This window comes from Podarcis muralis, chromosome 7, assembly GCF_964188315.1.
Source record: "Podarcis muralis chromosome 7, rPodMur119.hap1.1, whole genome shotgun sequence".
NCBI classification, from domain to species: Eukaryota; Metazoa; Chordata; class Lepidosauria; order Squamata; family Lacertidae; genus Podarcis; species Podarcis muralis.
The window spans coordinates 80,941,490-80,968,144 of NC_135661.1; the positions used below are offsets into that span (position 1 = coordinate 80,941,490).

The 26,655-nt window shown below is 47.6% G+C and overlaps 1 protein-coding gene across 3 annotated transcripts in view; it reads left to right on the plus strand.

Moving 5' to 3' along the window:
* The window catches only part of GRIK5 (glutamate ionotropic receptor kainate type subunit 5), a 97,648-nt gene that overhangs the window by 42,675 nt on the left and 28,318 nt on the right, over positions 1–26,655 (plus strand). The window contains exons 3-10 of one of the 3 annotated variants that reach the window (XR_013393768.1): positions 5,301–5,465; positions 7,103–7,200; positions 7,876–8,041; positions 8,845–9,023; positions 11,223–11,276; positions 22,020–22,181; positions 23,778–23,930; positions 25,515–25,615. Coding sequence is in view for 2 of the 3 variants with exons in the window: in XM_028742287.2 (XP_028598120.2) it covers positions 5,301–5,465; positions 7,103–7,200; positions 7,876–8,041; positions 8,845–9,023; positions 11,223–11,276; positions 22,020–22,181; positions 23,778–23,930; positions 25,511–25,615 (1,082 nt within the window). In the remaining variant the exon portion in view is untranslated. Of the gene's footprint in view, positions 1–5,300; positions 5,466–7,102; positions 7,201–7,875; positions 8,042–8,844; positions 9,024–11,222; positions 11,277–22,019; positions 22,182–23,777; positions 23,931–25,510; positions 25,616–26,655 lie in introns of all 3 variants that reach the window. The other 2 variants (XM_028742287.2, XM_028742288.2) reach the window with 2 other exon arrangements.

The window sequence follows — 26,655 nt, forward strand, 5'->3', positions numbered from 1 at the left end:
ATTAGCAGATAATCAATAAAAACAATTACACAACAAAACTGTAACAAGTACGCTAAAGACCATTACATTCAGAACGGCTGCCACTGCTACCACCCCCAGCTCAATCGTCTTTCGCTCTACACAATCCATTAAATCACAGAATCATAGAATTGTAGAGGTGGAAGGGACCTCAAGGGTCATCTAGTCCAACCCCCTTGCAATGCAGGAATCCCAAGCAGACGATGTATAACAGATGGCCAACTGACCTCTGCTTTAAAATCTCCAAGGAAGGAGAGTCAACCACCTTCCGAGGGAGTCTGTACCACTGCAGAACAGCTCTTACCATCAGAAAGTTCTTCCTGATGTTTAGTTGGAATCTCCTTCCTTGTAACCTGAATCCATTGGTTCAGTTTCTACCCTCTGGGGCAGGAGAAAACAAGCTTGCTCCACCTCCCATGTGACAGCCCTTCATAAAATACACACCTAGCATACAAGAGGACCAAAGACCCACAGCAGAACCACCCTGTAACACGCACCCTGTCTCCCATGCACCAAGGGTGCAATAGGATTGATCAATGTGATTTGCAGGTGAGCACCTCCTGCAGATACCATCTAATCAGGAGGTCCCTTCCATACGATGCAGGAACTGGGCCTTCAGTGTGGTGGCTCCTACCCTTTGGAACTCCCTCCCACTACACGTCAGACGGGTGCCACCTCTATTTTCTTTGGGGCATTTATTGAAGTTCTTCCCTTTTCAACAATCCTTTTCAGTAGGGATCACCGTCCTGATTTGCTCATGTATTGGATTCGAAATTGTTTTTACACATGAAAGCATTGTTTGATTTTTCATCACAATAGTTTTTGCGTATGGAGTTGTGTAAAGTTCTTTTCCCTCAGTTGCTGATGATTCTGTTGCAAAATTGCTTTGAGATCTTTAAAGGGAAGCAATTGATCAACCCCCTGGAGCAGAATTGGGGAAGGATGTGAGGGAAGGCAGTGTGTTTGGAGGGGGAGCCTATTTCAGAAGCAGAAATCCTTGTGCCGGTCGGATGCTTACATACTTAGCATTCTGCGGGATACAACCCATGACCACCATATAAATGTGTGTCCCATGGGCAAAAACCCTACCCTCACTCAGGCTGCTGCACCCCTAACTCTCGCTCTCACTGAGGGATTGAGTTAAACTCCAGACCCGTTATGTACTGAGTTGAATAGGATCCAAAATGCAGCAGTCTGATTGGTCCTAGAACAATAGGATTCAGAATGCAGCAGTCTGATTGGTCCTAGAACAATAGGACCCAGAATGCAGCAGTCTGATTGGTCCACAGGAGCCACCCAATCCAGCTCCAGGTGGAAGTGAATCCGCAACCTGACTGGCCTACAGGAGAATCCTGGAATTAGCCAATCACGTGGGGCCCATTGTGTAAATAATGTATATAAAGCAGACATTCTGGGGAACTTCCATTCCTCCTCACCACTATGAGCTGAATAAAGAGCATGAAATCCACTCTTGACTCTGAGTATATTTCAAGACCCTTTCCCTTGAGACCCCACACTGCACCACCATTCAACACCCCCCAAACATAAAACAACAGAGGCAGTGATTTATCTATGCCCATCAAATTGGCAGCAAGGCCCACCCTATCACTGTTCCCCAGCAGTTCTGTTCCGGTGAGAGTTGAAAGGGTAAAGGCCCCTTAGGGCAGGATTAGAGAGGGCAGGATCCATCCATAACAGACAAACCTCAGCTAGGGATTGCAGACTGTGTGGCTGCTGCATGCTGTACGTTCAAGTCTTCCGAAGCTGGAGGAAATGGTTGGGTTTTTCATCCTCTGCCAGAAAAGTGGGGAGGGGGCTGCCTCTGTGATCTGAGAAAGGAGCAGTGGCCTCTGGGAATGGGAGTGGTCCTGCCTGCCATCTTCCTCCTCCTCACTCTGTGCTGCCTGTGCAGAGCTAATCAGGGAGGAAGGTGGGGGACAAACCCAAAATCTGTTGGCTGTGCCAGACGTTGGCTGTGTCCAGCGGCTGTGGTCCTCTCTGTCTTCCGCCCTGCCAGTTCCAGCAGGCACCAGCTGCCGCTGCCTGAAGGGAGGCGAAGGGCCATGGCTCAGTCCCGTCTTTCAAGCAGAAGGCCCTGGGTTCAATCCCGGACATCTCCCGGTATGGCTGGAAGAGATTCCTGCCTGAAACAATGCCAAGCTACTTCCGACAGTGTAGACAGTCCTGAGCTAGATGGACCGAACGGTCTGGATTGGCACCGGGCAGCTTCCGATGTTCCTCTGTGCAGCAGTCCAGGACCCTCCGCTTTTCCGCTGCTTTCCCTGGCATCAGCTGCCTTCTCCAACGCGAGCACATCTGGCGGGGCTGGTTTCTGTGCAGCAGCAGCCATTCCTACTGGCTTCAGGCACTCCTGAAGCGCATCATGTGCAGATGTTAGGAGGCGACAGTGCTTAAGACTGCACCATCAAAAAGCCACATGCTGTTTGCTTTTTGTTGCTGTTGTTGTTATTGCTGCTGCATGATAGCTGTTATTTTCTGGTCAGCTGGCAACTCTACTATGGTGGAGGCAGGGCTGAGATGCCATGGGGAGGTTGCCACAGGGTGCAGGTGGCATGCTCTGAAAGCTAAGCTGGTCTGGGTCTGGTCAGCGGGAGATCTGAGGACCTTATGCACGCTGCCTTGAGCTCCACAGAGGGAATAGAATTGCAGGTTTGCAAAGCCAGAAGGGACCTTGGGGGACATCTAGCTCAACCCCCTGCTGCAATGCACGGAATCTCAGCTAAAAGCATCTGTGACAAGTGAAACAAATGGACAAATGAAGAATGGGCAGGACACACGAAGCCCCCATGGCAGCTTCCCACCAAACCAATTTAATGGTGCCTCCAAATCTGCCGGAGGGACGCAGGTGGCGCTGTGGGTAAAAGCCTCAGCGCCTAGGGCTTGCCGATCGAAAGGTCGGCGGTTCAAATCCCCGCGGCGGGGTGCGCTCCCGTTGCTCGGTCCCAGCGCCTGCCAACCTAGCAGTTCGAAAGCACCCCCGGGTGCAAGTAGATAAATAGGGACCGCTTACTAGCGGGAAGGTAAACGGCGTTCCGTGAGCGGCTCTGGCTCGCCAGATGCAGCTTGTCACGCTGGCCACGTGACCCGGAAGTGTCTCTGGACAGCGCTGGCCCCCGGCCTCTTAAGTGAGATGGGCGCACAACCCTAGAGTCTGTCAAGACTGGCCCGTACGGGCAGGGGTACCTTTACCTTTACCTTTACCAAATCTGCCACCGAAAAGGTATCACTGGCAGTGTGCATTCTGGCAAACTCTCAGAGGGCCACATGCTCAGTAGGTAGAGTGTGAGACTCTTAGTCTCAGGGCTGCAGGTTTGAGCCTCACATCGGGCAAAAGATTCCTTCATTGCAGGGGGTTGGACTAGATGACCCTTGTGGTCCCTTCCAACTTCTAAAATTCTATGATATGATTCTGTGTCAGTGTCGGGTGGGGCCAAGGATTAAAATAGGCAGAGCAAGCCATTAAATTGTAACCGTACAGTAAGTAAGCTTCTACGCATGCGTCTTTCTATCCACCCAGACAAGCGAGAGACATTATTAGAATTTAACGACGCATTCCAGCCAGGCAAAAATAAAAATTCAGGGTGTGAAATAAGGCCAGTGTGTGGCCTGAACCTATTTTCGAGGGCTGGATAGAGAGTCCTGTTTGGCCCCTGAGATTTCCCTACCCCTGTGTTGCAGGAAACACATATCACGTCCATGCAGTACTATACAGTAGCTAGATGCAAAAATAGGGCAGGGCTTCTGCTCCTTTAATAGTGGTGCAAACATGGGAAATTTCAGCAGGGGTAGCAGGTATGACACAACTAAAGGTACAGGAGCTCTGTGCCCTTTTGCATCTGGCTGCCCTAAGTGCCATAATGGAGGCACCGTAGTAGCTACAGGTCCATCAGGATGCTCTCAGGGAAGGTGTGACGGTGCTTGCCCTTCCTTCTTCCCTTCCTTTGTAGTTGGAAGTACACTGCCTGCACTCCCAGAACTTCCACTTAGCTGTCACAGTTAATGGTCATTGACAGAGCTCTCCCCCTTCATTACAGGAATCCTGACAAAACGTGTCATCTGCTGTCATTGCTCTCTGTGGAGCTAGTGATGTTGATTCTGGGGGAAAGGAATGCTTTGGGATAAGGAGTAGTTTCCTGGCACTCTGTGCTCCTTAGGAAGGCTGACGTAGTTTAAAAAGACTTTGCGGGTTTAGTTGGTGGGCTTTAGGCAACCATTACGCCAGAGATATTGTTGGACTCCAAGGCCCATCAGCCCCTGCCGGTATGGCCCATGACTAGGGTTGATGGGAGTTGGAGTTCAGCAACATCTGGAAGTCCGCAAGAGTTCCATTCCTGGTCAAAGCCCATCACTCTAGCCCAATGGTTCTCAAACTTTTTCCTCTGTGCCACACTTTCAGAAGAAATCTCCTTCTGCACTCAGAAAGCCATTGCATGCCTTCTCACTCACAACATGCCCAGTTGCCTGTTCTTCCACTGTGGTTTCAGATTTGCCCTTGTAGAATTGAGCAGGGAGGAAAAATGGGGACAAACCCAGAATCAGATGACTCTGCCTGTCATTAGCTCTGGCAGTTGTTTAGGGGTTTTTGTTTTTGCTGTGGTTATTGACATTATTATTATTTTATGTATCCTTATTTTAGATCTTATGATTTATGTGGAAATTGTTCAGTTTCGTTGTGTACTTGCTTATTTATTGTTTATGACTACTTTTGGTATGCTTGTAATTATGCGATTTTTTTATATGTTGCAAGCGGCCTTGAGCATGGCTTTGACTCTGGAAAGGCAGCCTACAAATAGAATTATTGACTGGTTGGTCCCCTCAGCCTCCCTGTTTTCAACCCTACCAGACCCAATGGGCATCAACCACCACTGTTCCTCACTTTCTTGAGGATGAGATGAGAGATGGAAGCACTGGCAACAAGGATGATGGCTGAAATCTTACCATCCCTTGAATCTCCCTGAGCAGTGGTATCGGATCCTTGGTGCGATCCGTCATCCAGGTCGATAGCGTCTCCTTGGAGATGAGAAACTGACACCCTAAGCTCCTCCAATCCCATCAGGCCTGATGGGTGTGAAAGCGTGCTATTGGCCACCTACGTTTTACCCTCCCGGTCCCAATGGGCAGAAGGCACCCCTGTTTAGGGACCCCTTGGGTGCTCATGAGTGATGTTTGCAGAGGAAAGAATATCCGCCATGAGCAGGCCGGGCCGCAGTGACTGACTTCTTGCTTTTCTTCACCCCTGCCTTGCTGTCCCCCATGACCAGCCGCCATTTTGGATGACCAGACAGTGTGTGGCCGGGGGGAGCGACTGGCCTTAGCCTTAGCACGCGAGCACATTAACAGCATCATCGAGGTGCCTGCCAAAGCCCGAGTCGAGGTGGAGATCTTCGAACTGCAGCGGGACAGCCAGTACGAGACCACCGACACCAGTAGGTTGTGTGTGTGAGCGCGTGTGTGCAATACTGGGGTGTGAAAGGATCTACGAAGCTCATGAGGGGCAGGGGAGGGGCTTACCTCACAAAGAATACTGTAGAGTTGGGAGAGGGTTCCAAAAATGGCAACTGAGATGATCAACAGGATGGAGAGACTCCCATGAGGAAAGTTCGCAGCGTTTGGGACTTTTTAGTTTAGAGAAAAGGCTAGTAAGAGGGGCCATGATAGAAGTTTGTCCACTTATGTATGGCATGAGATAAGTGGACAGAGAAAAGTGTTTCTCTCTCCTTCATAACTCTCCCCTACTGTGGTTTCCAGTATTCAGAAGCATTATTGCCTCCAATTGTGGAGGAATAATAATAATAATAATAATAATAATAATAATAATAATAATAATAATAATAATAATAATGATTTATTATTTATACCCTGCCCATCTGGCTGGGTTTCCCCAGCCACTCTGGGTGGCTCCCAACAGAATATGAAAAACCCGATAAAACATCAAACATTAAAAACTTCCCTAAACAAGGCTGCCTTCAGATGTCTTTTAAAAGTCAGATGCAGTGGACGCTCGGGTTGTGAACGTGATCTGTGCAGGATGCATGTTTGCAACCCGCAGCGTCTGCAACCTGCAGCGGCGCGTCTGTGTATGTGCAAAGCGTGATTTAGTGCTTCTGCGCATGCACCACCGCCGAAACCCGGAAGTAACCCGTTCCGGGTTTTGGCGGTCCGCAACCCGAAAAAACGCAACCTGAAGTGTCTATAACCTGAGGTATGACTGTAGTTGTTTTTCTCTTTGACATCTGATGGGAGGGCGTTCCACAGGGAGGGTGCCACTACCGAGAAGGCCCTCCGCCTGGAAGAGCATAGCCATTGTGTTTAGTAGCCATCAATAGCTTTCTTCTCCATGAACTTGTCTTTTAAAGCCATCTAAGTCAGTGGCTGTCACTTCCACCTCTGGGAGAAAGTTCTATAGTTTAACTATGTGCTGTGCGAAGAAATACTCTCTTCAATCTGGCCCATTCAGCTTCACTGGAGATCCATGAGTTCTGGCATTAGGATAAAAGGGAGAAAAGCTTTTTCCAAGTCACATCCTCTACGCCCCCGATCATTTTATACATTTGCCCCATGTCACCTTTTCCTCCAAACTAGAAAATCCCAGATGCTGCCTCATTTCACCATAGGGGAGGATAGCTTTTGGTAGAAGATGAACCGCAGCCCAACAGAAACAGCGCTGTATGTAGGTTGTGAATACAGGGCAGAGTGGGGGACGGAACGGGACAGGACCTTCTTCCATCCCCTGACCAGGTGGGAAGAGCTGCAGACTTTGAAAGGTGATGCAGACAATTTGGTCAGAGGTCTGGGGCAGCAGGGTAGGTGGACAGAATTATAGCCAAGGCAACTTAATCACCCTCATGGCCAGCTGTGAGAGCCAGCGGGTGGGGATGTTTGTGTGCATGTCATAGGGTGACCAGGAGGAAGTGAAAAGGCAATTTCCATGAGGTTTAAGTGTGCAAGGCCATGTGGCTTTGCTCAGGTGGTCTGGGCACAGGTGTGAGAACCAGCTGAAGAGTACAATAATAATAAATCTGTATAACCTCTTTCTCCTGTTCTCTTTGCCCCCGCACCACAGTGTGTCAGATCCTGCCCAAAGGCGTAGTTTCTGTCCTGGGCCCAGCCTCCAGTCCGGCCTCTGCTTCCATTGTTAGCCACATCTGCGGGGAGAAAGAGGTAATAGCACCTCCATCTTCTTCATCACCTTCATGAGCCATAAAACAACCCTGTAAGGTTGGTTACTATCGCAGCTTCGGAGGCTGAAAGGCAGTGACTTACCTACAGCCGCCTAGTAAACTTATGCCAAAGAAATGTTCCTGGTCCACAGCTCAGCTACCAATCACATATACTGTAATGGCATTATTATTACTGTTAAAATCATTACCTGCCCTTCACCGACGGATCCCAAGGCAGGTTACAGCAAACGAATTAATTCAAATTAATTCAACCGTTCTGAATTAATGGTTGCCTAGGAAAGCATGCTTAAAACTTTCGGAGCTGCTGGGGGTTCTTATTACAGACCCCATCCTTCTCTTCGTCTCTGTCCTAACTCCTACTTGAAGCTCCGGCTGTTTTTTAAATTTTCCTCAACCTCTTTCTGCAGTCGGTGACAGAAAGGGGAGGAAATCTGGTTCGGTAGCCCACCCAGTATATAATAGACTTCCCAAAAGGCTTTGATTGCTTTAAGCAGTCTATGGAACTGTAATTAATTTGCTGCATGTAACACTTGTCACAAGAGTTTTCTGTTCTGCAGAAGCTGATCTAAACGAAGACAGCCTCTGTGCTGACTTCTCGGCTGCAGAGGAGGACATGGGGAGGCTTGTAAACAAACGGCTTCTTTCTCTGCTCCAGATCCCCCACGTGAAGGTGGGTCCTGAGGAGACCCCCAAGCTGCAGTACTTGCGCTTCGCCTCCGTCAGCCTCTACCCCAGCAATGAGGACGTCAGCCTGGCTGTATCCCGTATTCTCAAGTCCTTCAACTACCCCTCGGCTAGCCTCATCTGCGCCAAGGCTGAGTGTGAGAAATTGTGGCTGAGCTCTTTGGCGGAGAACGGAGAGGGCAAAGTGGGAGGGGCCAAATGCTGTGCTCATGGGGGCGGGGCCAGAGGGGGACCAATCAGATTTCACAGAGATGTGAGCCATGGGGATGGAAGCGGTTCTCAAATGTCATAACTCTGGCTTTATTGGGGATCGTTTTAAAAATATGCATTTTAAAATTAAAATACAGTGGTACCTCAGGTTGCAAACTTAACTCGTTCCGGAGGCCCGTTCTTAACCCGAAACCGTTCTTAACCTGAGGCGCACTTTCGCTAATGGGGCCTCCCGCTGCCACCTCGCCACCGGTGCGCACGTTCCGTTCTCATCCTGGGGCAAAGTTCTCAACCCGAGGTACTACTTCCGGGTTAGTGGAGTTTGTAACATGAAGCGTTTGTAATCTGAGGTACCACTGTACTTGTTTAGTTTGGCCCCAGTGACTAGATGTGAAGAAAACGGAGCTCCTTCACTTCCTTCAAAACTGAATGCTGGCAGACTTGGTCAGGGATCCCACTGCCTAGTGTTGGCACCACCACAGAGAAGACCCTGCTTGGATTACCTGAAGCCCTAGCCTCCTTCGAAATTAGTATGCAAAGCAGGGCTTCCTATACTACAGTTCTGGGCACAAGAATATATATATATAAAAGCAGAGGTGTTCAAATGCTTTTATGTCCTGATCGGATGGTTCCCGGGCCAAGTCCTAAGCTCTGAAGCCAGGCGGGTTGGGCTGGGCTCTGGCTTGGGCGAAATGTTGGCACAACCCCTTGTTCCTTTCGCGCCCACCAGGCCTGCTGCGATTGGAGGAGCTCGTGCGTCAGTTTCTCATCTCCAAGGAGACGCTGTCGATCCGGATGCTCGATGACACCAACGACCCGACGCCGCTGCTCAAGGAGATCCGGGACGACAAAATCTCCACCATCATCATCGACGCCAATGCTTCCATCTCTTATCTCATCCTCAAGAAGGTGAGGAGAGGGAGTGGCAGGCATGGGTTTTAGGGTGTCCTGCAAGAGGTCAACATTTGATGACCCTCCTCAGCCCTCATGCTCCCTTCCCAGAGGTGGGTAAGGAGGTGCCTGGTTTTGAAATAATAATAATAAATAATTTCTGCCTAGGGCTGCCGTTTCCCTGGGATTTCAAAGGTGGAATTGAAGTCTGGGGGGAATTTCTGAAGGGCGGAGCTTTGTCCTGGATCTTAGAGAAGTGAATCGGAAAATTGTGTTGTTTTGGCATTTTTATAAAAAAAACAAAACAAAAAAACACTCAACAACTTTGGGGTTTTCCTACAAAAACTTTTGGGGTGTCCTGGTTTTTACTATTTGAAATATGACAACCCTAATTCTGCCATGGGGGCTGGGGGGGGGGGCTCTTGATCCTTGTGGTGACAGGCCTAGAAACTTGATTCTGTCCTGGGGATGAAAGCGCCGCACTGATTGCAGTTAGCGGTGTGGGCTCTGTGGTTCGGGCAGCTGCCACGAAACCGGAAGGCAGCAGCAGGCCTCCACTCAGCATCCCATGGATCGCCTCAGCTTCTGTCGGGTTTTTGCAAGCGTTGCCTCCGAGTAGCTCGAGGGCTTTTGCAGATACTTGAAAAGAATCCTCGAAACGCCCCCGTCCCGATCAGCACTCCCCCTTTCCCCGCCCAGCTTTGAAGAGCTGCTCGTGGGAAAACGGTTGCTGTGGGCAAAAGCCTGCCGCACGCAGGAGACCCTTGAGGTAAAGAGAAGCCCCTGTGGCAGGGTGGCTTATTGCCTCGAAGTGTGGATGGTGGCGGTGGAAACGATCGAGTTTTTAAAATATCCCTTTAAAGCGGTTTGCAAAAGCCTGCAAGGGTTTGTGAAAACGCTCGCAAAAAATAAAATAAAGGCCTGTAGTTTGTAAGGTGAACCGGGGAATGGGGTGGCGGGATGTTCAGCCATCTTAGTTAGGATTTAAGCCGCATCAGATTTTGAAGTAAGAATGCAAGGCAGCCACAGCCAAATTAAAACGGCAGAAGTGGAAACACAACTGCTGCTGGTATCATATAAACTCCAGTTACATTGACATGGAGTGGGGTGTTTAATGACAGGAAGGTTTAAACACAACAGAGCCCGTTTCTTGTAGGGAAAAGATGCAGCACTGGTTAGAGCAAGCACAGGGAATGTTTGGCTAGTCTGAGGTTGCTGGACTACAACTTCCACCATCCCCGGCCATCAGCCATGCTTGCTGGGGTTGATGGGAGTTGTAGTTCAGCATTGGAGAAAGGGGGTAGTTCTTTTAGTTGCAAGTTGGAAGCGTCAGTGGCGTAGCGTGGGGGTGCAGGGGGGGCCGGCCGCACCGGGCACAACATCTGGGGGTTAGGGTTAGGGGGCGCAAATCCACGGGTTAGGGGGCGCAAATTATTTGCCTTGCCCCGGGTGCTGACAACCCACGCTACGCCACTGGGAAGCGCTTCTTCTAACAGAGCGTAGTTAAACTACAGAATGTTCTCTCAGAGGAGTCAGGCATGTCCGCCCACCTGGGTGTCTTTAAAAGGGGGTTGAAATGAGATTTTGCTATAAACGAGATTTTGCTACAAAATGAGATTCCGCTATATAGCATGACGAAACGAGATTTCACTTACATAGCATGACAAATGTTTGTGATTTTATTAGGACCCATAAGAACTGCTTAGAGGTTTTGACCGAAAAAGAAGCAGCAGTATACACATTTTTTTAAAAAACAAACATATTTTTAAAAATAAGATGCACATGCATTTTAAGAGGCAATTTCCCTTTTAAAAACAAATGTATATTTTGAACTGATTTTATGTATACTTGAGTTGTTGTTTTTTTAGGGCAACTGGTTTTTGACTCCTACTGAAAAATCTCTGTGTCTGTTTTATGGTTTGTGTAAACCGGTTCACATTTTCTAATAATTACATTAATAAAAGAAAGGGGGGGTTTAGAAAAATTCAAGGGGGATAAGGCTCTGAGAAGCTACTAGCCATGATGGCTGAGATCTGCCTCCACGGTCAGGGGCAGCGATGCTTCTGAATACCAGCTGCTGGAAACAATAGGAGGGGCCTCATCCAGGATTGCAGCAAAACCAGAGCTGGTGAATATTGAGGGTCCACCATTGGTGGGGGAGCTCAGAGACCTGAGGGTCCTTCCTGGAAACTGATTCTCCTCCTTCTCCTTTTCTAGGCTTCAGAGCTTGGGATGACGACCGCGTTCTACAAGTACATCCTGACCACTATGGTTAGTACTGAGACCATGCTATGCAGGCAAAGGAGCCCCTTGTGTGTGTCTGTGTATCTTTGCGCATGTTCACATCCCACCCTGGTTTGTGCAATGGAGAGGAGCTGTAGCTCGACAGCAGTTAAACGTGTGTTGTGACGCAGATCTCTCACCCTGGAAGAGCTCCTTCCTGCTAGTTTAGAAAACGCAGAGCCGGACAGTGGAACGATAGCATAAACCAGTGTCACATTAGCTGAGATTCCTGCATTGTGTGGGGTTAGGCTAGATGAACCTTGGGGGTCTCCCTTCCAACTCTAGAATTCTACAATTCTATATTTTCAGCCTGGGTGGTTTGTAGGGATGTCAGAGAGTTCTGCTGAAAAGGATAATGGGGTGGAAATTGCCAATATTGTCTCACCCATTCTTCCATGTCCGGAACAGAAATCAGTCCAAGGAATATGGTAGAACTCTACTTCCAACACCCATTCCACATATAGCTCATTCAGACTTCTGCTTGTCTTGCCTGTTCTCACCCTACAATCCCTGTTTTTTACCACTGAATTGGAGCAACTGTGAATCAGGTTTTGTGCAGATGGACATTTGCTCACGTTCAGTGCTAAAGAGCAGGTTTTCCGGGGCAAACTGCAAACTGCTCGGACCCGTGCTTTCTAACTGGCCAATGGGATCAAAAGCCACTGAGAGACCAAATAAAAACAATAGGTTCACATTTTCCCCTGTGTCCTCCTCCCAATAAAAGTCGTCATCCGTCAGGGAGACCAAAGCTGGTTCATTCCTATAAACAGGTCTAAACCCAGATCAAAATGGGTTAAGATCATTTGTTTCATCCAAGAGTGCTTGCGATTGTCGTGCCCCAACCCTCTCGGCCACCTTTCCTGTTTCACCTCTGCACATGCTTGCAGGCACCCTCTTGTCCAGTCAGTACTTGCAGAGAGCCCCTCTCTCCTCCCCATAAAACCCAGACCTGTCTGATATAAAATACAGGAGAGAAGGGGCAGAGCTATAGATGTGATGCTGCCAAAAACGTTATGGTCGTGGTTTATTTTAATTATTGCTTTTTGGCTCAAAGGCTCCCCAAGCAGCAACTATAAAATACAATGCAAAGTAAATATACAATCACAGTGCAATGAATCAATCAAAGCAAGACAAAACAGCGAAATTACAACGTACCTGTAAATCACGCTAGCTATGCATTAGGAACGCACCAATTAACCCTCCTGTAAGAAAGGGGGGGGGGGAGCTCGATCAAGTTACCTCTATCTCCCACCTAGAGTGTACACAGCTTCCTGTGCCCAGTTTCCTCTCTTCATTTCAGAAATTGAACATTTTTGGGGGGTTTTGGGGAAGAGAAGGGGGTAATTGGATCTGAGGGCAGCTTTTTTCCAGCTGCAAATCTGTGTTGGGGCTGCAGCTTGCATCTCCTTCCTCCCTCAACTGACCCCTGCTTCAGAAAAGGGAGTCCTTGTCCCCTGCTGTAGCGAAACATTGGATCTGGTTCAGCAATTGTTTTAGCATTGACGAAGGGTGACCCTGCCACAGAAATTCAGCTGGAGGGTACGTTGGTGTTTTTTTTATATATGCTGCTTCTCACAGTGAAGGGATGCTCAGTCTCAGTTTTTTTGGGTTTTTGTCCCTTTTTCGTTGGAAGGTGAAAAGATTGGAGATTTAGAGCGGGGCAGTACAATGATCCAGACAGAATCATTTTGCAAGCCAGCTTCTGTCAACCCCTTTGCCAAATGTAAATCTGGGGCTGGGTATGCACCACATACGCAGGGACGCAGGTGGCGCTGTGGGTTAAACCACAGAGCCTAGGACTTACTGATCAGAAGGTCGGTGGTTCAAATCCCTGCGACGGGGTGAGCTCCCGTTGCTCGGTCCCAGCCCCTGCCAACCTTGCAGTTCGAAAGCACGAAGTGCAAGTAGATAAATAGGTACCGCTCTGGCGGGAAGGTAAACGCCGTTTCCGTGCGCTGCTCTGGTTAGCCAGAAGCGGCTTAGTCATGCTGGCCACATGGCCCGGAAGCTGTATGCCGGCTCCCTCGGCCAATAAAGCGAGATGAGCGCCGCAACCCCAGAGTCAGCCACGACTAGACCTAATGGTCAGGGGTCCCTTTACCTTTACCTTTATGCACCACATACTTAAACCACAGGACTTCACCTCCTAAAGAATCTTGGGAAATGTTGTTCGTTAAGGGTGCTGGAAGTGGTAGTTCTGTGGGGGAGGAACTGCAGTTCCCAAGATTCCTTGCGGGGAGTCCAGCTCTGTTGCTCCTCTTGTGTTGGAATGTACCGTAGATTCTGGCGTATTAGGCGACTGGGCGTATAAGACGACCCCCAACTTTTGCTGTTCAATTTTAGAGTTTTAGAGTTATAGAGTTTGAGCGCCGCCAGGGGCAGAGTGCTCACCCCTCTGCTGTTGCAGCAGCAACCCAAGGTGAGGTGTTTGGCGAGCGAGCAAGCGCGTGCTTGGAAGGACTTTCCGCGTCCCCTTCTGTGGGGAGAGAGGAGGAGCGACGGCAGAAAGGGCGCCTCTGCTCACTGTCTCCCTCTCTTCCTCCCCAACGCGTATACCCGGCGTATAAGACGACCCCCGACTTTTGGGGTGATTTTCCAGGGATAAAAAGTCATCTTGTACTCCAGAACATACGGTAGGCTGCAAGCTCATCAGGGCAAGAACCTACTCCTTCGTGCTTTGTAGAGATCCAGCCATGCTGCTGCGTTAAATGCATGATGACAATAAGAATCAGCATGAAACATAAAGTGCCAATTAACCTGAAAACAGCAGAAATGAAACAGCTACAGCCAGAAGCAGTAAAAAAAATGACAATCAATCCTGCTATCTCTTGGGAAAGTCTCAGGAAAACAAAACCACGTGGCATGTTCGAAAGCAGGAGTCGCCCCTGCATTTCTGAGAGGGGGGGTGGAGCCTTGTCCCCTCCTGCCATCCACCTGACCTTCAAAGATGGGGGCACAGGTGTGCTTGTGGTTGCTTATACTACAAGAAGAAAGAGGAGGGAAAGGTCAAGATTTTTCACCGAGGTAATGCCAATTATCTGCCTAACCCACTTCTTTATCATTATCATCATAGACTTTTATTGCGCTAGCCATAGCCCATGGCATCATTCAGAAAAATAACAAAAGGAAAAACAGCAATAACCATCAAAATCATCAGGCACCACACATACAATATAAACCTTGGTCACAATTACTAATATTGTTTGTTGCATTAATAATAATAATAATAATAATAATAATAATAATAATAATAATAATTTATTTATACCCTGCCGATCTGGCTACCTACTTTGGGCGGCTTCCAACAAAATATTAAAATACAGTAATGCATCAAACATTAAAAGCTTCCCTAAACAGGGCTGCCTTCAGATGTCTTCTAAAAGTTTGATAGTTGTTCTCTTTGACATCTGGTGGGAGGGTGTTCCACAGGGCGGGCGCCACTACCGAGAAGGCCCTCTGCCTGGTTCCCTGTAACTTGGCTTCTTGCAGTGAGGAAACCACCAGAAGGCCCTTGGAGCTGGACCTCAGTGTCGGGCAGAATGATGGGGGTGGAGACGCTCCTTCAGATATACTGGACCGAGGCCGTTTAGGGCTTTAAAGGTCAGCACCAACACTTTGAATTGTGCTCGGAAACGTACTGGGAGCCAATGTAGGTCTTTCAAGACCGGTGTTATATGGTCTCGGCGGCCGGTCCCAGTCACCAGTCTAGCTGCAGCATTCTGGATTAGTTGTAGTTTCTGGGTCACCTTCAAAGGTAGCCCCACATAGAGCGCATTGCAGTAGTCCAAGCGAGAGATAACCAGAGCATGCACCACTCTGGTGAGAATAGCAGAAGATTCTCTAGTAAAATGTGCCAAATTAAATATCCGAATCCTCTATGCAGTTGACCGCTATTTTATCTAGTTCTTTCCGCCTGATCTTCTTAGCTGCCAATGCATTGAGTGCTGTTTTATAAGTTACAGTCATTGGTATCGCTCAGCAGCCATTTCACCCTTTCCACCCTCTTCAAGTGAGTTCCATTCGGAAACAGGGGTTTTATGAATCGGTCTCTTGGGTCTATATATAATGGGCACTGCAATAAATAGTGGCACAGGTCCTCTACACAGGGTTACCCACACAAACAAAGTCTCTCTTCATAAGGTACTTTGCCGTAGCGTCCGGCCTAACCCACTTGAATTTTGCAGAATGCTTAGATGCCATCATTCTGCTCTTAAAGGAGAGATGCAAACAGGTGTGTAGAGCACTGAGCCCCTCACTCCATGACTGTTTAAAATCCTTTCCCAGTGGCTTGTTTCTTCTCAGCTCCTGAGATTTTGGTAGTGATCGCCCTCATTCTTTCAAACCTATCTTTACAGCGTTGAGGACTAGAAACCTGCTTTTTTAAAACAAACAAGCAAACAAACAAACAAACAAACAAACAAACAAACAAACAGAAAATGAAAGCTGAGCTACTCAGGGCACACAATTCTGATCCTGAACCTGGAAGGTCTAGACTTGGGCCACATGCAACCTTGGCTACATCTTATGAAATAAATAAAAGCTTAATAAAACAAATCCCTTGTGTTAGGGCCAAGCCATAGAACCTGATCAGGAATATGGAACAGAAATCTAGCCCTCCTATGCGTTGGATAAGCCACCTACCTTTGCAGAGCAGGAATGCATGGAATTGCAAGTTAAGAGCTGGGAAGTTTGGGGCAAACCATAGAAATGCAATACTGTTCTTCATATTGCTTTCTCACTGCTTTCTCCTAACTTATGGGGAACTGAACCCAGCTCATTTTAGGCTGTGCCTACTTCACCCTAGGGACGCGGGTGGCGCTGTGGATAAAACCTCAGCACCTAGGACTTGCCGATCGTCAGGTCGGCGGTTCGAATCCCCGTGGCGGGGTGCGCTCCCGTTGCTCGGTCCCAGCGCCTGCCAACCTAGCAGTTCGAAAGCACCCCCGGGTGCAAGTAGATAAATAGGAACCGCTTACCAGCGGGAAGGTAAACGGCGTTTCCGTGTGCGGCTCTGGCTCGCCAGATGCAGCTTGTCACGCTGGCCACGTGACCCGGAAGTGTCTGCGGACAGCGCTGGCTCCCGGCCTATAGAGTGAGATGAGCGCACAACCCTAGAGTCTGGCAAGACTGGCCCGTACGGGCAGGGGTACCTTTACCTTTACTTACTTCACCCTACCTGCCCCGTAGTATGATGGACAGCTGTCCTTTTGCCAGCTGTTGTGGTGGTGTTTGTGATGGTGGTTTAGCTGGAATTGCCCCACCTGGTGGTGGCTCAGAGCCGCTGCCGGGAAGAATGCTGATTAACTTGTTCACCCATTCCTGGCCTGACCGGGACTGACCCTGCTTTTGCTGTATCAGACTTGACGGGATCCCAGCCGGAGGCATACGGCTCGCCAGATGTTCCCAACGTAACTCAGCCGTGCTCGGTGTGAGCAACTGGCTGAGTCTGCTGCTCCCCTGCAGACAGCGCTGCCATTACGGATCTTGGCTGTCATGAGCTCTGCTGAAGGAGCATCGCTGGAACGTTTGCTGAGAAACCAAGCGATGGACCTTCACCAGCTCCCCTTGCCCTGAATTGACAGCAATCTGCCAGCAGATTTTAGGAAATGAGCAATTCTGCCCAAGCGTTAATGGCCCCAAAGTCAGGTCCTTCTCTCCCTGTACAGTAACTCCACCAATTTTTTAATTCAAAAAGGTGTATTCCAGTTTCTCTCGAATGGAAGGGGAAAATTGTAAGCAGTAGAGGCAGTCCGTACACTTTTCCCTTTTCTGCGCTGAATATTTGGCTGTGAATTTTTGGGTGTGTTTGTGTGTAAAAGGATTTTTTCAAGGAACTTGATACTGTATGTACTCTCCCCAAAATTCCACTGTACCTTATTTTTGCAGGCTTATTATCACATTTGCAAACAGTGCGGGGCATGGGAGAAAAATATACATAGATGTTTCACCTACCGATCCCAGAATTTCTTAAACAATGAATTTCTACGAAGGTTCACAACAAGACATGGTTTTAGGTCATGCTGACGGCCTTAAGTGCTGAAGTTCCAAAACTATTTTCATTCTGTGTTTGTCTTGTCACGCTAGCAAGAAAGGGAACCAGGCAGAGGGCCTTCTTGGTAGTGGCGCCCACCCTGTGGAACGCCCTCCCATCAGATGTCAAAGCGATAAACAACTACCTGACATTCAGAAGACATCTTAAGGCAGCCCTGTTCAGGGAAGTTTTTAATGTGTGACATTTTAGTGTATTTTTGGTCTCTGTGGAAGCCGCCCAGAGTGGCTGGGGAAACCCAGCCAGATGGGCGGGGTACAAATAATAAATATTATTATTATTATTATTATTATTATTATTATTATTATTATCAGAAAACACAGATCTAAAAGGTGAAGCTAGGTGAAGAACACAGGGTGAAAAGGGCAAGCTGAGAGGTTAGCTATATCTAGCTAAACAGGAGAGTGAATATGTCATGTTTCATTCTTTTTTTCAATATTTCTATGAGATCATAGGCAACAATATCCAGCATTACTGGGCAGCAAGAATTTGCAAAGTTAATTTTAAACTAAGTGCAATGATGCATTAAGCTAAGCAGACGCTCCTGGGATAACTATCAATCTCTTTCCCTCTTAATAGTCATTAAACTGATTCATTAAAAAACATCCGTAGCATTAGTAATATTTATATCAGAACATTAAAATACCCCAGGCGTATTTATCCATAGTCATAGACGCACACTAGCGGGTAACAAGCCCACCGACAGCTCACAAACACAAGAACAGTAACAAAAGAAAAAGAAAATCAGAATTATTTTAACATATAGCAGCATAACTCTGTCTCAGAAGCAAGTCCCATCGAATTATGTGGGGCTTCCTCCCAGCAGAGTGGATATAGGGTTGTAATTGAAGATCAAGTTAGTGTTATTTGAACGAACAGCAGCATTCCAAAGGGAAAAAAGGAGGGAGAGAAATGCCTCCATACAAATTAATCTTTCGAGCAAAGCAAACAACAAATGGGGTTGCACAAAAATCAGGAAGCGTAGCGTTCCAGAACATTATGAATACCATCCATTGTCTTTACAAAGTTGTTAGCGTTATACATTTCATTTTCTGCGGCATCTATGTGATAAGCACGTTTCACTGCTGTGGCTGCATCCCAGATTCGAAAAGTAAATAAATAAATAAAACCAGAGAAGGAGAGAGAGAGAGAGAGAGAGAGAGAGAGAGAGAGAGTCTCTCCCTACCCTATAAATGTATTTTAGCAGCTGTGAGCAGATTAATGACCATTTCTACCTCATTATCTGCACATCAAGATCATTCTGAATCCTTTAACGGAATCCTCAAAGCGCCATCTGAGAATTCATACCCCGTGGCTTGTTCAAGCTACAATAACATGGAGAGCATCAATAGATTTTAATTTTCTCACACATTCCCAAAACATATGCAAATAGACACCGTGCGGTTTTGCCTGCACTGATTAGTGATCGACCGTAAAACAATTGAATTTTATTGGGTGTGTGGGTGTGTGGGTGTGTGTGTGAAGTAACATGGGTGTATTTTTGTTTGTTTCAAAGTGTTTCATTGAGTCACAGAACCATAGAGTTCAAAGGGACCCCCAAGAGTCATCTAGTCCAACCCCCTTTATTGCAAGAATCTCAACTAGATCATATTTTCATTGCAACCATGTTCCACACAACCCCACTGATGGAGGAAGGGGGTACGGTGGGTGCGGCCGCTTGCTGTGGATGGTGCCCCCCGGGACACTCGCCACGCCCCCGCGGGCAGCTAGCCCTGCCCCTGGTTGCACAGCATGTTCTCTGCTCCGGGTACCAGAGCAGCTAGCTCCATCTCTGCGCATCCCTGAGAACTCTTGATGAAAGACGGTGCCTCTGAGCACATGCTTCTCGTGCAGAAGGTCCCAGGTTAAATCCTGGTGTCACTGGGTGGGGGTAGGAGAGAGACCCCCACCTGCAATTCAAGAGTCACTGCCAGTGACTGTAATAATAATGTTCTTTAGTTGTTTAGTCGTGTCCGACTCTTTGTGACCCCATGGACCAGAGCACGCTAGGCACTCCTGTCTTCCACTTCCTCCTGCAGTTTGGTCAAACTCATGCTGGTAGCTTCGAGAACACTGTCCTGCCATCTCGTCCTCTGTCGTCCCCTTCTCCTTGTGCTCTCCATCTTTCCCAACATCAGGGTCTTTTCCAGGGAGTCTTCTCTTCTCATGAGGTGGCCAAAGTATTGGAGCCTCAGCTTCAGGATCTGTCTTTTCAGTGAGCACTCAGGGCTGATTTCCTTCAGAATGGATCGGTTTGATCTTCTTGCAGTCCGTGGGACTCTCAAGAGTCTCCTCCAGCACCATAATTCAAAAGCATCAATTCTTCGGCGATCAGCCTTCTTTATGGTCCAGCTCTCCCTTCCATACATCACTAATGGGAAAACCAAAGCTTTAACTATACGGACCTTTGTTGGCAAGGTGATGTCTACTGCTTTTTAAGACACTGTCTAGGTTTGTCATAATTTTCTCCCAAAGTAGTGTGACTTGGTGTTGGGCAAATACTCTGGTTCTCCTTTCCATTGCCAAATCAGCTCAGATAAGGTGAATGTTTTCTTTTAGCCATTGTCTTAACTCCAAGGCTCTGGAGTCAGAGGCTGCAAAAGAGTGCCCACTTTCTATGCATAAGAAGATCTTGGGTATCTAGGGAGCTTAATGGATAGTGTGTTGCATTTGAACCAATAAGACCTTGGTTCAGTCCTTTCTCTGCCATGGGGCTCACTGGATATTAGCCTTGGCTAACCTGCTCTCTCTCAGCTTATCCTACCTCACAGGGTTGTTGTGAAGCTAAAATGACAAAAATCCATTTATAGTGATGTGAGCTTTTTTTTAAGGATGGGATATGAATGGGTTGGAAATATAAAGAAGTATGATGGGGAGATACAGAAATAACCTCTCAGGTTGAAGAATTAGACCTAGCTGAACTGGCATGAGGGACAGATGGAAAAAACTGGGAGACACACAAACACACACGCAGGCTAATGTAATGCATAAACCGCAAAGCAATGTTTTCATGAAATATAGCACCAATTAAAATGAACAATGTGAATTTCTCTTTGTATCCAGAGCAAAATGATATTAATAATAGTAATAATTTCCAAGCAGGAATAGAATAAATAAACCTGATGTTTAAAAACCGAATGCATATGGCTCATAAAGTATCACAGAGCACACACACAAAAAAATCAGTAAAACCGAGCCATTAAAATAACAAGCTGCAACCAAACCCAAATGCGTTTCAGCTCTTGATTTCCCTCGGTGGTCTCATTAAAGCTACTGCACAGCAATAATAATAATAATAATAATAATAATAATAATAATAATAATAATAATAATTGTAACTCAGTAGATTATAAACTAGAGGTTAGATGAGCAAATCACAAAAGAGCATCGTCTGCAAATATAGTAATTCAGAATATTATAACCTGATTAAAGTAATTTTAAAATCCAATAAAAATGGCATGAGGAAGACCATTGTTGCTTTTCCTGCCTCTTGATCAGGAAGAAGGTTTCTCCAATGTGAGGTTAGTCCATTGCACTCCAGGTGTGCTGAAACCCTGCCCCCTTCAATTTCCCCAAACACAGGACACTTGACTGCATGCAGTACTTTCCTGTGCATAAGACGAGGTTTTTTTTAATTTTAAAAAATGTTAGAAATTGGAGGTCATCTTACATAGGGGCGACATGGGATTGGTTGCTGCCATGACTCGGAGATTGTCAGCAGCTATTTGGCATGTCATTGGTGGCTGTGGCAATGGCTGGTGTTGATTTGCTGTCGCTGTCGCAATCGCGTGGGCGATTGGTGGCTTCTGCCGGTGAGGGGACAGACAAGAGAGAGCCAGTGTGGTGTGGTGGTTAAGAGTGGCGGACTTGTAATCTGGTGAACCGGGTTCGATTCCCTGCTCCTCCACATGCAGCTGCTGGGTGACCTTGGGCTAGTCCCACTTCTCTGAAGTCTCTCAGCCCCACTCACCTCACAGAGTGTTTGTTGTGGGGGAGGAAGGGAAAGGCGATTGTTAGCCGCTTTGAGACCCCTTCGGGTAGTGATAAAGTGGGATATCAAATCCAAAGTCTTCTTCTTTTGGGACATGTGTGAGTGGCAGTGTAGGTCAGGTGGGTGAGCGATTTAGGCAGTCCCCCCTAAAAAATGCTGAACAAGTGCAGGCCACCCCAAAAAGCTCAATAACTCTGGGCAATCTCCCCCCACTTTCCTAATTTGGTAAAGGTAAAGGGACCTCTGACCATTAGGTCCAGTCACGAACGACTCTGCGGTTGCGACACTCATCTCGCTTTACTGGCCGAGGGAGCCGGCGTACAGCTTCCGGGTCATGTGGCCAGCATGACTGAGCTGCTTCTGGCGAACCAGAGCTGCGCATGGAAACGCCGTTTACCTTCCCGCCGGAGCGGTACCTATTTATCTACTTGCACTTTGACGTGCTTTCGAACTGCTAGGTTGGCAGGAGCAAGGACCGAGCAACGGGATCTCACCCCGTCACGGGGATTCGAAATGCCAACCTTCTGATTGGCAAGTCCTAGGCTCTGTGGTTTAACCCACAGCGCCAATTTGGAGTCCCCCAAAATAGGGGGCATCTTATACATGGAAAAATAGGGTAATTTGTGAAACTCTGCTGCTCACCATCTCCCCTCCTTCTGCTTCTCTTCGCCTCCTGACTTATTCCTCACAGGATTTCCCAATCTTGCACCTGGATGAGATTGTGGATGAGCACTCCAACATCCTGGGCTTCTCCATGTTTAACACCAGCCATCCTTTCTACATGGAGTTTGTCCGCAGCCTCAACATGTCATGGCGGGAGAACTGTGAGCTCAGCCCTTACCCGGGGCCTGCGGTAAGTACAAGGGCAATGTTGTGCATAGGAGAAATCCTACCGAATTCTGTGAAGTGACTCTACTAGAATGACCGGCCGCTAGGGATGGAAGAACATGTCAATTTCATTTCTTCTGGCTTCTCGTTTTCCCAATCTTAAATTGGGTTCTCCATGTTTCTGCAGCTAATTTCTGACGTATTTATTTATTTAGATCCTCACGAAAATTCTTCAGAATGTTGGTGAAAAATTCTCCTACTGCAATACACATTTGTGAATGCTGTTTTGACTCCTTTGCACATTTTTTTGCAAGCAACTTCTCCTGATATAATGCATTTCTGCATGTTATTTTCATGGATATGTTCATTTTTTAAGGCTCACTTTTACCTAACCTATGCATATTTTTTTTATAGTTGTCCGTCTGTTGGCGGCCTCTCAAAATTCAAATCAGTGCTAATTTCAAAGGATGGCTGGGTTTCGGTTGTCCTGTTGTTTCAGATTTGATAGATTCAGCTTTAAATGTGGAGTGAATCAAATTTCTCTCCCATGAAATTAGATTTTAGTTTGCATTTAAAGATTTAGTTTGCATTTTCACAGGCTTTCCCCCTCAGGTGAACTCTGAGAAGAGTTTGGATATGCCTCCTCTGACGAAACTTCTGAGTGATTTCTAGGAAAGCGAAAATAATTTCAATTTAGGTTAATTAGGTTTCTTGGTGGGGGTTTTGCCCATCCCTAATGCAGAATGTTCAATTCTGATGTTAAGATACATGGCTGTCCATTTGAGAAACACATTAATTCCAGCCTTGCTCAGTAACTATGACTCATTTCATCCACCTCCAGCTTTGCAGAGGCAGAGATGTTTGAGCCTAGTTGCAGAAGTAAGAGTAGAACGGAGATGATAGGCTAGAGGCCCAGAAAGAACGTTTTGACAGCTGGAAGCGCAACCTGGCTCCCATCTGTCAGCCAGGGAAGAAACAATTGCAGGAGATTTCATTGCCCTGGCATGCTTGGAAGAACACATATAAGAACTTCATAACTGAGAACCGGAGCCTGAGTTTCCTTTTCCCCCTCCTCCTCATCAGCCCCTTTTCCTTTTGTGCCATGTCTTTTAGAGGGTGAGGATTATCTTACTTAAGTTTTTTCACCTGAAGAGTGGGGGGGGAATGCTCTAAATAATAAACTAATAATAATAATGGGACGTGGGCGGCGCTGTGGGTTGAACCACAGAGCCTTGGACTTGCTGGTCAGAAGGTTGGAAGCTTGAATCCTCGCGATGGGGTGAGCTCCCGCTGCTCGGTCCCTGCTCCTGCCAACCTAGCAGTTCGAAAGCACGTCAAAGTGCAAGTAGATAAATAGGTACCACTCCAGCGGGAAGGCAAACAGCGTTTCCATGCGCTGCTCTGGTTCGCCAGAAGCGGCTTAGTCATGCTGGCCACATGACCCGGAAGCTGTACGCCGGCTCCCTCAGCCAATAAAGTGAGATGAGTGTCTCAACCGCAGAGTCGTTCGTGACTGGACCTAATGGTCGGGCCCCTTTACCTTTAATAATAATAACAGGTACCCTCACCCTCCGAGCTGCTTGATAATTAAACGCTGGCTGAACTGTTTGTTCCCCTTCAGCTGTCGGCGGCACTGATGTTCGATGCGGTGCACGTGGTGGTGAGTGCTGTGCGAGAGCTGAACCGCAGCCAGGAGATCGGGGTCAAACCCCTGGCCTGCACCTCGTCTAACATTTGGCAGCATGGGACCAGCCTCATGAACTACCTGCGCATGGTGAGATGTGGCTGTGCTCACAGTGGGCAGGCTGTTTCCTATAATATCAAGGCACCTACACAGTATGAGGAGGGTCCTGACTGTGATTAAGGCCTTGTGCAGGTTATATTTGCTCCAGAAACAAACATTTGCCTAGGTTTGAGCCAAAAATAAGAATGGGATCCAAGTTTTCCGACAGAAATTGTGGCCCTGTGGTGGATTTCTCCTCTTTTCTTGTCTTTATTCTTTTCTTTTCTTTTTGACACTGCGCTCGCCATTGGAGATGCTTCTCTGTCTGTTTCCTCTGAGGGCGTGCAAAAGAGGGCAGTGCGAGAGTGGGCCTTCTCGGTGGTGGCTCCTTGTTTGCGAAATGTTCTCCCCAGGGAAGTACGTCTGGTGCCGACATGGTTTACTTCTAATTGCCTGGGTAAAACATTTCTATTCACCGTATTTTTCGCTCTATAAGACGCACCCGACCATAAGACGCACCTAGTTTTTAGAGGAGGAAAACAAGAGACAAGAAAGCAACGCAAAGCCTCTTGAGCGAAGAGGGAGGAGCAGTCAGGCTGAGCTCAGGAGGCTTTGCGTGGCTATCCCTGAAGCCAGGAGAGCAAGAGGGATCTGTGCGCACCGATCCCTCTTACTCTCCTGGCTTCATCGAAAGCTGCGCAGCCTGCATTCACTCCATAAGACGCACACACATTTCCCCTTACTTTTTAGGAGCGGGAAAGTGTGTCTTATAGAGCAAAAAATACGGTACCTAGGCGTTTGATGGTTAATTGGGAGGGTAGTGAGTTTTCTGGCCCTTTAGTGGGGTGGGTCGGATTCATCCTTTTATAAATATTCTTGGATGAGCATGCTTGGGTATTATAATGCAGCTGCAGAGATAATGATACATACTGCTCAACTTCCCCAACTGCTCCTTGGTGGGTAGCTGAGATTTAATAGCCTGGTCTCTCAAAATGGCCTACCAAACTCTTTTATTTCCTCCTCCCATCACCCTGTGCCCTCCTGCCTTTTCTGCTACCTGTGTGTAGCAGTCAGGTCTCCGAGGCCTTGCCTCCCTGTAACTATTCATGCTATCATTAAACAGTTCCTTCTGTAAGTAGGCCCTTTGTTTTACAAAATCCCCCCCCCCCCGAGCAATTCGGAATGTTCACAAACATTCCATGATGTCACTGCAGCCCCGGCCAATGGATGGGGAGGAAGGGCACACATCAGTCGATTGAAAGCCAGAGCTCTGGCAACTTCATTCTCCAGGCTTCCCTACATCACACCTCCTCAGCCAATCTGGAGCAGGCTCAGTTTCACTTGGGACGGGGGGGAAGTAATTTAATTTCAAAAAGTAAATCTGCACATTGCATCTTTGATAACCTCCGTATGTGCACACACTGCCTTAAAATGATGTGCAGAGAGGAACCCACAGTTCACATATATTGATGAATCTAGGGGGGTGTAAAAATCCGGTGCTGGCTAACTCAAGCTGGTTGTGACCTTCACTGCAGGCTGGTCATATCTCACTGTCTTCCCTTCTTTTCCTGTTTCCCTCTCTGTCTTTTCTCCCTCCCAACCCCCATTTCTGTCTCTCCATCCCTGGCCAGGTAGAGTATGACGGGCTGACAGGGCGTGTAGAGTTCAACAGCAAGGGCCAGAGAACCAATTATACCTTGCGCATCCTGGAAAAAGCCCGCCATGGGCACCGGGAGGTAAGTGGGGAGTTATCCTTTAAACTGGCCTTCCCTTCCCAGTCCAGGTTCTGAGCAAAGGCAACCCGAATCATGCAGTTCAGAATATGCATTTATAGTTCCTCAACTGCAAATCATCTACTCCTGTTGGGTCATTTCCTGTAGCCTTGAGGGGCTGCAGGTTGAAGTCCGCTGTGTGCTTGTTATGTACTGAGTTGAATAGGATCCAAAATGCAGCAGTCTGATTGGTCCTAGAACAATAGGATCCAAAATGCAGCAGTCTGATTGGTCCTAGAACAATAGGATTCAGAATGCAGCAGTCTGATTGGTCCCAGAACAATAGGATTGAGAATGCAGCAGTCTGATTGGTCCTAGAACAATAGGATTCAGAATGCAGCAGTCTGATTGGTCCCAGAACAATGCAGCAGTATGATTGGTCTGCAGGACCCACCCAATCCAGCTCCAGATGGAAGTGAATCCACAACCTGATTGGCCTACAGGAGAATCCCAGAATTAGCCAATCACGTGCAGCCCATTGTGTAACTAATGTATATAAAGTAGATACTTTGGGGAAACATTCATTCCTCCTCACCCCTATGAGCTGAATAAGGAGCGTGAAATCCACTCTTGACTCTGAGTATATTTCAGTGCTCATCTTGCAAGAAAGCGAAATGATTCAGGCCAGGTTTCCAGATACGAGCCCAGTTTTTTCCCAAAGTCTGAAGTTTCTACGTGCAGAATTCTAAGGCCTCTTCTCTTCCTCCTCCTGCAACTGTCCTTCACTCTCCAGTCCTGCAGCTTCTCGGGCCTCTGACTCTGTCTCCTGGCTGTCACAGACGCCTCCAGATCGCTGCTGCCCTTCTACCAAGTCTGTCTCCAACCTTGCTTCTCCCGCTGACGACTCCTCAGTATCCGCTCCTCAGTGTCCAGCCAGTCCCTGACACCGTTTCAATACTGCTCTATGCTTTAAAGAACAAACCTCAAAGCGGTTCACAACACATTAAAACATCAAATAAAACAATCTGGAATAAAACTAATTCAAGCTTCAAGGGAGATATTTC